General features: G+C 36.8%; 1 protein-coding gene across 1 annotated transcript in view; it reads left to right on the forward strand.

Annotated features, from left to right (window-relative positions):
* Window positions 1-12,190, forward strand: part of DAPK1 (death associated protein kinase 1) — a 148,883-nt gene that overhangs the window by 88,383 nt on the left and 48,310 nt on the right. Inside the window, exons 9-14 of the mRNA XM_067569332.1 lie at window positions 8,274-8,412; window positions 9,409-9,538; window positions 9,827-9,875; window positions 9,962-9,988; window positions 10,463-10,615; window positions 10,764-10,809. Coding sequence (XP_067425433.1) covers window positions 8,274-8,412; window positions 9,409-9,538; window positions 9,827-9,875; window positions 9,962-9,988; window positions 10,463-10,615; window positions 10,764-10,809 — 544 coding nt within the window. The remainder of the gene's footprint in view (window positions 1-8,273; window positions 8,413-9,408; window positions 9,539-9,826; window positions 9,876-9,961; window positions 9,989-10,462; window positions 10,616-10,763; window positions 10,810-12,190) is intronic.

A 12,190-nucleotide genomic window follows, 5' to 3' on the forward strand; every position in this document is an offset into this window, starting at 1 on the left:
ACACAGATGTTCAGCTATTGCTGTGGGATGAGTCAGAGTTCTGTATATCAGGTCTAATCTTACAAAAGCTATTTAATGTCTGTATTGACATGGTAAAGCTACATTTGATGCCAACGTTTTTTTTAAAGTGATCTTCTGTTTTTACTTTTCAAAGAGATCATTCTGAATCGAAAAAGAGGCCACCAAACACTGCCCATAACTTCTGCAGAGTTTTTTGTTTAGCTCTTAGTAGCTCTTAGTAGCTGGAATACTAATTCAAATTAGTAAGCAAATATTCTTGTCCCCTGTCACTGCACTTCAACCAGTCAGTATTTCTGATTTTTATTCTTAGGTATCCACTGGAGGCATGTCAGTACAGACATCTTTTTAGTTGCTGTCAATGACTGTTAACATACATTCTCAAGAAGGCTTTTCTGATACCTGTTACCTTTGTTTTTCATCTCTTGGTTCCACTAATGGATTGCAATATTGCATGCAAGCTCCTTTAGAAATAGGAATGCACCCTTTAAAATATTTCTTGTGCACTGTTCATCAGCTAGTTCTTTAATATGGGCATTTGACTGTAGAGGGGCTAATTCCAGCATTCCATCCCCTCATTGCAGTTGTATGTCAGCTAAAGATTAAATAAAATACAGCATTATCATGAACGTAAGTATTTTCTAGAGAGAGAAATGTATGGGCAATTTATTAAATATAGCCCAACTGTGATTGCATTGTCCTTCTCCATTTAGACTGCAAACTCTTTGGAGCAAGGACTTTTTCACTACAAAGTTATGGATAAAATAATGCATTCTTTCCTTTTTTTCCGGCAGAAATATTTTCCCCCCCTCATGCTGGGAAGAACATATCGTAGGTGGTTTCCAAGATAAAAATTTTAAGTTTTTCTTAAGAACTTTTTATAGCAAATTTCAAACTTGAATAGGATGAAATGAGAAATCTGAAGTGTGAACATTTATTTTAAAGATGAGAGAAAGAAGCAGTTGCTTACAGTAGCCTTCTGTGGGACATCTGCATTTGGATAACTGAAATTTGAAAAGTTGGGGACCCAGAAGTTGAGTTTTTAGACTTTTTGATGATAGCGCTACTATTTTTATGTATACATACATTTCTGATTTCATATAAAACTCTCCCTCTTGAACTGAGAGAAAGTTGTCGCCTCCTTACCATTATTTCAGTTACTTATCCCAAAAAGGGCAGAATCAAAAATACCTTGTTCAGGAATGCTGATGGTTTTACTAACTGCTTACTTGAGGAGCTAACAGTCTCAACTAATAGTGGACGCATTATAATCCTGTTTCATTTTACTAATCATGAGAGGTAAGGAATTAATTTACAGATAGCAGCCTGAAGTTCACCTAGCTCATCTGGTTCATCAGTTAGACAACCTCATGGTACTGGTCTTAGATGAATTAGAAAAAAGTCAATGTGGTCACTTTAACTGTCAGCTGCCTTTGATCATTTCACTATGAAGTTTTTGTTAAGGCATCTGTGGGCCCTAGCAGAGATGTAAGTAGTTGCTCTGGAGTAGCTTTGTACCTAACTTTGAGAGAATTAAGATGATAGTGGTGAACAGAAGCTCCTGTCCCTGGAGAAATTTTGCAGTATACCTATTGCGAATTAATACTGGTAGATTGTGGAAAGCATCAGGAATTGTTGACCTCCATTTATATCAGCACACCTGATCTGAGGGAGTGTGACCACCACCATTGATAAATACAGGTGTGCAGTTTAGGTGTGTTTTTGGAACCTGGGTGTTTGTATAAGTAGTTACTGTTAAGTAGCAAACTTCTAGCATGTATGTCTAGGTTCCCACATGGACTATTTCAGAGCAAACTTCTTGAGTTTTATGGCTGTCAAGAAAAAAAAGCCTCTTCCTTTGATGAGACCAGAGATTAGTGATGGACAGAAAGTGAAAAGGTTACAGCCTGATCAATATTTTGAAGAAACAACATGGGAATTCATTTTTTTTTGTTAAGTAACTCAGCAATTCAATTATAAAGTGGTATTGCTCCTATTGTTCTTGTGGTCAGCTTACAAAGCGATTAAGCAAGTTTGGCTAATTTTGTCCTACAATATGTATCTACACATACAATAAAACAGATAGAGATATTTTGTCCTAGTTCTGAAATGAAGATTTCCATTCTAAATCAAGCAAGGAGTTACATGAGACTTCTCCAACAATAGACAGCCTAGGGGAAATATTTTATGCACTCAGATAGGCTTATGGAACAAACTAAAGGGAACTGTTGGGTCAGAACTCCTTTTCTAACACTGACGTATCTCCTGATTGATAATGATTCCAGATAAATTATCAAATTTAGTCTCCTGAAAAAATGCCCCAACCAACTTTAGAATTTTTCCTAACTTTCCTTCTTCACTCCTCATCTCCAATTCTAAGCAGCTTTGATTGTTTTTAAACCTACTATACTTAAAATTAAAGTTTCTTCAAATATGTTCTGTTTTTCATCATACCAAAAATCCTCAGATGATTCTTTTAATTATCATGTCATTAATTTTGGATATTAGCAGCATGGCCACATGACTTAGACATTAGGAGATGATGCCACTTTTGAAAGCTAATTGCTTCCATGCTTCATGTTTAGGATTCATAATGATATCCTGTGGGAGCTAGTGATTAGTCCCATATTATTGTTAAAGGGGCTTGATAACTTGCAAAAATATTGTCCAGAGTTATTTCTTCTCCAGAGGTGTAATACAATGCCTTTCCCACAGGGAGAACATATCTGAAGTAAACACATCTGTACAGTTCACTTTGAATATTCTATTGGAAGGTCAAGCAGTGCTTTTACCAATAAATGTTTATAGAAATATGTCTTTTATAATAGCCCAGTTACTGTTAACTAAGTTTATTCACACAAATTGTGCAGAAGCATGCAGCTATACCTGGAAACATGAAGGAAGAAGCAGATGTTGACTTTGCTATGAACATGTGAAAGTGGTTATACAAAACATTCTAGAATGCAGGGTTACTTTAAAAATGATGTGATGCTTGGATATAGTATAATATGAAAACAAAAAACACTGCATTACAGGAATGCATACAAATACATAACTGAGCATAATGCTTTCTGCTTTCATAATATTCTCTGCATATTCTTGTATTTTTATGTGTAAACTGAAAGGTTTTATATAGAAATGAGGAAAGGTATAGTGCTTCAAGGAAGGTCATTCTGTTAGGGTAACTATAAAGGTGAGAAGATTGTGTAGTGTATTTTAACAGTAATGGAATTTAAATGTGACTTGAATTTAATTTAGTCACCTTGTTAATCTGAATTGTCATTGGGTAAAGTCTCTGGATAGCAGTCACTCTTACTCTGCTAATCAGAGTTGTTAATTCACAAATGAGCAACTCTGAATTTGCCTAGTAACTTCAATCAGCAGCTGGAGAAAAATAGAAAATGAACAGAATAGATTCAGGCATTGTGAAAATACTATGTACAGAACCCCTGAGAGTCAGTGTAAAAAAACAAATACAGTGCCTGATAAATATATGATCTGTTTCTGTACTACCTTCAGGAGAGCAATTTTATCTAGTCACTGGTTACTGTCACATTGCTGAGCACTAGCTTCATGAACCCCTGTGGATACTTACAGCAATTCTTCTTTCTTAAAGGTTAACTAAAAATAAAATCTCAAAATTCCATCTGGTTGAGCAAAATGTGCTGAGTGGTCCAGTTTAATGAGGTTGATAGGGACATTCATCACATTGCAACCTTATGCAAACCCTTTTTATTTATCTTTCAGTTCCCTAAGTCACATCAGCTGGCTTCAGCTCAACATGGTGCATAATAGCTTGTGCATCGTAATGAAGCTAAAATCAACCAGCTTGATGTGTAAGGAATCTGGAAGAGAAAGTGGGGAGGTCAGTTTTAGATGATGGCATGCTCTGTTGCCCTTTGCCTCCTGACTTTATTGTGGTGCCTCACATGGTTGAAGTTAAGCACGTACTTAAGTGTTTGGGAACGTGTGCTGAAGAACTGCAATGGGAATTTTGACACTGTTTAGTTTCACCTTTAAAGTTGAGCACAGGCTGGTAGAATGTACTTGACTTGTTTAGCATATCATTACAGTTCCTACACATATATGCCTCATGAGCTATTAATGTATGGCTCAAAGACAGTACTGGAATTCAGAATTTACTGATAGGATGAATGAGATGCAGATTGTGCGTAATCTAGGGGACGTTGTGGTCCAGTGCAGTGATGCCCAACTTTATTACACAGGAGGGCCACATAAACCTTAGCACAATCTTGTGTGAGCCAAACAGATTTTACGTATTTTAATAAGATTTAAAGTTACCTGTATTGATTTATATTTTAAGTTCAGTTTGTTTCGTATGTATAGTGTTTATGTATTTAGCTAAGTTGTTTCTATGTATAGTATTTTCAGTTTACAACTTCTAAATGCTAATGAATCAGCCGTTAGTATATTGTGTTGAAGCAGGCTGGTAGTCCGTGTATGGACCATGGTTTGGGCACCCAGGTCTAATGAATTAGGCATGGAACTGGGAGTCAAGCTGTGAAGGATGTGGGGTTGATCTGTAATTTGAGTATGTAAGAGACCTGGTTATTGAGAATATTGAGCTATATTGGGGTTTTGGAATGCACTTTATGCATTTTCTGAGTTAGTGTAATAACAAGGCTATTAGGAAGCTAGCAGAAAGGCCACACAATGACTTTAGATGAGTAACTTCCTAGTAAACATTTCCAGGAGGCTAAGAACCAACTCTGAACAACAGCTGTGAAGATGAACCTGAGCGTGTACTCAGAGAGACCAGAGAGCGGTCAGAAGTACGGCTAGCCAGCCCTGTTACCATGACTCTGGCAGCCTGGGATTTAATCCTTATTCTGACACTACCTTGTCACTGGGCTGGCTAAATCATTTAGGGCCAGTTTTGTAAAGGGGTTAATGCACTTAGAGATGCAGATAGGGACTTAGTGGGATTTTTTTAAGTGCCATGGTGCCTGGGTTATCTATTTCAGTGAGGGTCAGGCACTTAGGAACTTTAGAAATTTCCATTAGGCACCTATCTGTAAGCACCTAGATACCTTTAAAAATCTGGTCTTTAACCTCTGTAGGCCGTAGTTTCCAGATTTGTATCTAAAATTGGGGACAATTTTTAACTCATGTGGATGGTGAGAGGTTTACTGAATTAATTACGTAAAAAATATTGCTAAAGTTAGTCTTTGGCAGATAGGTGGGACTAGCACTCAGCAGTTCCTGCTTTCCAGTCCTCTCCTCAATCAACTAAACCATGCTACCTCTCCAGGAAGAGCCCAGCACCATAACTGTGGCTACCTTCTGCCATTAACAATTCACAATAACATTTCTGGTAAGTGTGGCTTTTTTCATACCACAGTCCCCTAAAGAAAACCCAGTCTCCTGAAATTTCACACAGTCTAAATTTTGGGTGTGTGAAATTGTACACTGGAGAAAAGTTTTGCCGTGAAATTTTACAGTTTTCCAGCTTCTCCCAGCTCTCGTAATAACGCCTGTAAATATCTGGAATCTTGAAGAGAAGTACACTTAAGGGTTGGCATCTTATGTTACCTATCAGCCTAAATGAAACTGGGAAATGGATCAGTTTCATAGCCTTTTATAGGAACAACAGTAAGTTTTATGCAGATGTAGGTATCATTAAAATATCCGTTGAAATAAGTAGGAAGTATGTGACTATGTAAAAGAGGCTTGTTTATCTTGTGTTGTCAGGGGGAATAAGCTGAGACTGTAGAGGAGACCAAGAGGAATTCCATTGCAAGCGAACATTGGTGGAAGTCGTTAGTGTTCTCCTGAACATTTCCCTGATTTTTGTGACAGAAGACTATGAGTGCATCTCCATTACAGCTGGGAGGGTGCTTCTGTGCTTGAGGAGACAAACACGTGCTAGCTGTGCTCAAGCTAGCACACTAAAAATAGCAGTGTGACTGCAGCAGCACATGCAGCGGCTCAGGCTAGCCACCTGAGTATGTGCCCAGGGGGTCAGGGTCAGATTGTACTCAGACGGCTAGCTCAAGCCCAGTCTGCTGCAGACACACTGCTGTTTTAGCGTACTACCTCAAACAGAACTTACACATGTCTGTCTTCCCCTACTGGAAATCACCGTCCCAGTTACAGTGTAGACATGAGCTAAAGAAGTTATGTGAAAACAGCCCAGGGGTTCTTAAACTCTTTTTCTCTCTAAAGATGTGGTCTAGCTCTGAGGGATCCTCATTGCTGTGCTTGCTAGAGGGATATTAAGCAAACACTCACACTGACAAGTAATATTGGGAAATAAGTTTATCTGTTTTTAGCTGTCTCTTCGTACAAATCAGTAACTGGAGATGAGGAGGAAAGTCAGCTGCATGTGACCAACCACCTTTCCATGGACCACAGGAAAGAGCTGTGGTGGTGGACTATGGACCATAGCTTGGAGATCTCTCTGAAATATTGGATGACAGAGTGTATGTATGTGTGTGTACAGATGCTTGTAAGGTCTTCTCAACTGATGTCTGGCAAAATAATGAGGCATGTTTAATTTGTAGGTATTTCATTTTTATATTACAGTAGAACTTCAGTTACGAACATCTCAGGAATGGAGATTGACTTAATATAGCTTTGAAACTTCACTACGTAGAAGAAAAATGTTGCTTTCCCTTTATTTTTTAGTAGTTTATGTTTAACATAGTACGGTATTATATTTTGGTTTTGGTTTGGTCTCTTCTGCTGCCTGATTGCGTACTTCCGGTTCCAAATGAGGTGTGCAGTTGACTAGTTGGTATTCATATCGCTGAAGTTCTACTGTACTGTACTAACAAAGGGAGTTAAAACTGATCTCCTTCCCACAGTCTCTAATTTTTGTATTTCATCATTATTATCTTTATTCTTGATTATAATAATGGTTATTGGGAAGAAAATGTCTCTTAAAAAAACCCTTATTTTCCACCCATCTTGATGCAAGCAGTAAGACTCATTAAAATATAATGCAAATTTCATACAAAGTATAATGCTGAAAGTTGTGTGATGAAAAACAGACCTAATAGAGCAAGTCAAATAATATTTTCAAAAACTTGCACCGATTATAAAGCCATTGTTACATATTAATCTTATTTTTAATTATGAAAACATCAAATCTTGATCAAATTTTAAAATCTTGCTAGTGGGCAGATTCAATACCAATGATTCTGTGCAGCTCCAAAAAATGTCCTTAAGCTGTAATTTTGAATTTTGGACTGTTGTTGAAAATCCCAATATGAAGGAATGAAAAATGAACTTTTGAGGGTTCCAGTATATTTCTAGTTAATGACATGATTTTTAAGATCAGCAAGAGGTGACCAAATCAACCAGTGGTTTCAATTTGAATCTCCAAAACTGCAAGAAGTTTGGAAATGTTTTTAAAATGGTATTCAGATACATTAGTAAGAAGAAATCAGAATTCAAGTCCTTCTCCCCGTTCTCAATCACTGAGCACATTACCATAATCCCTGCTGATTAGGCTCCTACTTCAAATGACAAGGGAATCATCTTCAGCTCCTTACTTTCCCTCTGCCCTCAAATTCAGACTGTGTCCAGATCTTGCTGCTGCTTCCTACACAACCCTTCTGACCTTTGTCGTCTTTCTGCCCACACACCTTCAGATGGTATGCCCTTGAGAGCAGTGACTCTATCTTCTTCTGTTTGTAGAAAGTGCTTGGCATGTTTTGGGTGCAGTTTTAATATGAATGACCAAGGTACTAGTTTGAATCAGAGATTGGAATGTGTTTTCAAGGAGTTGGAATGCTCTGGGCACAAATAAAGCATGGTGGGGCTGCTGCTAACTATGGTTTGAGTAAACCCTGATCTCGATACCTTCTAATCCTAAATATCCTCTATTGTTCTCCATAGCATTTTGCTGCTAGCATTTGCTAAAATATATTTTAGTTTCCTATCTATTCCAGCAGTTATCTGTGCTCATTTATATTCGTTTAACTTAAAATTGAATTTTAATACCTGTGAAGATGCATACAAATGTATGGGGTATTTTAATTTAAAATATATGACCGCACAGTTCTTGTTAAAACCATCCACTGTACTCCTTTGAAATGCTGGTCCCCGAGGGAGGAAAAAAGTCTTACTCATTTTGTAGGTATTGAATTATGCAAACTGTCATTTCTGTTTTTGTATGAATGGCATTAAGAGCTCTGGATGCTTTAAAAGATGGCTGTGAGAACAATTAAGCTACAAAAATCAGTAAATTAAAGTGTTCTTGTCAATAACACCTGCCCCTGTTCTCTCAGTGTTGCAGGTGGGGAGCTCTTTGATTTTTTAGCTGAAAAGGAATCTCTGACTGAGGAGGAGGCCACAGAATTTCTCAAACAAATCCTTAATGGTGTTTATTATCTCCACTCTCTGCAAATTGCCCACTTTGATCTTAAGGTATGTTGGACAGATAAAAGTTAACATTTTGGTGTTGTCAAATTTGCATTTTTGCCCCCCCAAAAAAAAGTTTCAGACAAAAAATTTTGATGCAGCACTCTGAATTGGATAATTCTTCTGTCTGTTTTTCCATTCCATACATTTCATGCTCTCACACAAAAGACCTGCATTACCTTAAACTGAAACAAGACAACAAAGTTGTTTACTCTCTGGGATGGTTGTGAAGCAGCTAGCAATTTTCAAAAAATGAAAGGACAGTTTCAAATGAATTTGTATCAATTTGTCAGTGAAAAGAGAAATGTAATATTATGTGAGAAATGTCTATGTAATTTTGCACATCAAAGCTCCGTTAATATTTTTAATTCTTTTGAATATCTTTTTACTAGTTTGCTCTTTTCATAGCCATCATGGCTTGAGCATTTTGATATTTCTTCTTGGTTTTGGGTTATGGAGGTATATTGGCCCCAAATCAGGAAGGCATCTGAATTCAGGGAAGGTATTTAAAGAGGTGCTAAAGTCCTTCTGAAGTCAATGGTTATGTCTACACTATGGAAACAAAGGTGAATTTTTAACATGTGCTAGGTAATACTGTTAAAATCCCAGTCTATTAAAGAAAGTTGCAGTTTTAACATATTAGCTGTCCCAGGTAAACCCTAGAGAAAGCTAAAGTTCACCTCAACCAGCTAACACTTTTTTTTAACCTCCATCTGTGGTGCCTATACTACAGGTGAAATCGTGTCAGCACAGAAATCAGTGAGCATTTTGTCATTGACTTCAGTGGAGCCAGGATTTCACCTTAAGATTTTAACATGGTTAGCATGTTTTAGCTAACGTGGTTTCTCTAGGGAGCATGTATATTTTCAAGACAAGACAAAGAGAATGAAACACATACTTAAGTGCCTTCCTAAATAGGGGATATCTCTGTGGATTAGGGCACTATTTTGTGCTAGTAGCCTGTACATATATATTCTAAAATTATTCTTTTTATTTTAAAAGCCTGAAAACATAATGCTGCTGGATAGACATGTACTAAAGCCTCGTATCAAAATTATTGACTTTGGCTTAGCACACAAAATTGATTTTGGAAATGAGTTTAAAAATATCTTTGGAACACCAGAGTTTGTTGGTGAGTACAGGTTATGCCTTATATATTCTTTGCCTTTAGCCTATGAAACTGTGTATGGTATGTCTGAATTTAGCTATGATTTACAGAATATGGATGTAGTAAATAACATTTTTAGATTTTGTAAAGTATACCATATTCCTCAGCAGTAACTTGGTTGTATCATTGTAAAAGATTTTCTCTTATATTTCTATTGCACATTATAAATCAGTGTTTTTAAGGTGTCAGAATTAAATAAAACTGCTCTTTGCTTGCTTTTACGTATTTCACATGCTGTTTATTCTCTCTTAGCTCCTGAAATAGTAAACTACGAACCTCTTGGTCTTGAGGCAGATATGTGGTAAGTTAGTTGAACCATTTTGAGATGGTAGTTGTCATTATCCTATATTATACTACTGTTCTGACTCTTTCCCTCTCTTTCTCCAGGAGCATCGGGGTAATAACTTACATTCTGTAAGTATCAAAATCCATAAATCTTTATTTGGGAACATTTTATTTTTTTATAACCTTGTATTCTGATTCAGTCCTCTTGACTTTCAGTTATGTGGTTTATTTTTATGTCAATAAGATATATAGCATATGACTACATAACTAATCTTTACTGATTATGCATGATTTTCACCTAATTCAAGTTGAATTATCAAAAAAGTTTTAACATAGTTGTTAAGAGAATAGCTAAGAGTCAGTGCTGAGATAGTGGGATGGAAGCCTTGTTTAGATGATTAGGCAGTGTTTCGAAGTGACTTTAATCTTAAATCTCTGAAGTTAAATCAAAGCTTTTGTCTTTGTAAGATCAAGTCATCTTTAAGATATGTCTGAACTCTAAAAGCAGAAAGCCTCTTTTTTTGCACTTTTTCATCAGATCTTGCAGGGATGAAATGGAATGTAGCATGTAATATGTAATGTGTCCAATCTTAATTTTAACAGCCTAAGTGGTGCATCACCATTTCTTGGAGAAACAAAACAAGAAACATTAGCAAACGTATCTGCTGTGAATTATGAGTTTGAGGAAGAATTCTTCAGTAATACCAGTGCCCTAGCTAAAGATTTTATAAGAAGACTTCTGGTTAAGGATCCAAAGTGAGTTACTTCTCTTCCTGTGTGTTTGTTGTGGTATCCTGAATTATATATAGTAATTTAATTTGCATTCTGTGTTTAGGTGTTCATTAATTAAATATCTATTAGAATCAACTAAGTAATTGGAGTATTCTTTTTCTCCCATTTAAAGGAAGAGAATGACAATTCTAGACAGCTTGCAGCACCCTTGGATTAAGGTTAGTGTGTAAGGAATTCACTTTTTTTCTCTCAGTTGTGCTCTTTTGTTTATCATTCTGTTGTATTTATACTTGTGTTTTTTCAACTACTTCATGAAAACTAGAAAGCATGTTGCTGTTTAGTTTTGCAAATTGAAGGCTGCTGCGTATTGGCTATGGACTTAATTAAGGTATATTCCCTACGTAGTAGTGATGGGCAAGCACCGTAGCCCATTATTCAGATGACAGTCAAGCTTGGGCGGGGAGAAGCATAATGTTCAGGAAACAGTGTACCAAAAATATATATTTTCTGAATCAAATTCCGTTTCCCCCTCTGCTTTGCCTTCTTCTCAAATCCCTATTTAAGTGAGACTAAATGATGACAGAGCTAAGGAGGGCAAATCTAGTAAAGGCAGTGGAGTAGTAGAAATGTCACTGAGAACATATTCTGGATTGCAGAACTTTTCTTTCATCCAGAAATCATTGAGACAAGATCATGGAGCTCTCTGAGATGTTTGCACAAAGTCTCTTCAGAGTATAACTATACTTAAGCAGTTGGACTAGTATCGATTTTTTGCACTAAAGTTAAAGCTGTGCGAATAACCTTTTTTTTTTCTTCAGGTTGCTGGCAGTTCAAAAAAAAAAGTTTGGAATTGAACAAAACTTTTGTTCATCCTGAAACGAAACATTTTGTTTCCATTTTGGGCATTTGAACCCTTTTATTTAATAAATCAAAGGAAATTTGGAAATAAAGGCCTAGATTCACAAAAGGACGGTAGTGGTGGTACCCCTCTTATACCTAGGGCACTCACCTGGGATGTGGAAGATGCGGGTTTGGATCCCTGTTCTGGTACAGGGACTTGAATTCAGGTTTCACCCTTCCCAGGTGGTTGCTCCAGAGTGGGGATTCAAACCTAAATCTCCCACATATTGGGTGAGTGTTCCAACCATGGGATATTGAGTATAAGAGGCCTCCTCTATACCACCACTGTTCTGTGAGCAGCACTTAAATCTCCTTATGACTTATAACCCAGAAAACCGAAACATTTCATTTTGACATCTCTTGGGAGTGGAGGCGGGGAGTTTTGACCAAAACAGCCAAAATCTATATGAATTTGCAAAATGATTGTCAACCCAAATCTGCATTTTTTTCAGTGAAAAAAGCTTTTGCTGAAAAATTTCTCCCTGTTCTAGCTAGAGTAATTAAATCAGTTTAGTTATACTAGTATGAATTCTAAATGTACACACGCTTCAGTAGTATGTGTACAAACTTAGATTGTGCTTATTTAAGTGATTTAGTTACTCTACTTCAAGTTTTCTTATGTAGGCTAGTCTGAAACCTCCAGCTCCTGGCACAAGAGAAGAAGTCAGTTTGATAGCCTGAACACCCTGATTTTCTAGA

The sequence above is a fragment of the Emydura macquarii genome, unplaced genomic scaffold, assembly GCF_026122565.2.
Source record: "Emydura macquarii macquarii isolate MOO-44397 ecotype Brisbane River unplaced genomic scaffold, CSIRO-AGI_Emac_v2 contig_2897, whole genome shotgun sequence".
Taxonomy (NCBI): domain Eukaryota; kingdom Metazoa; phylum Chordata; order Testudines; family Chelidae; genus Emydura; species Emydura macquarii.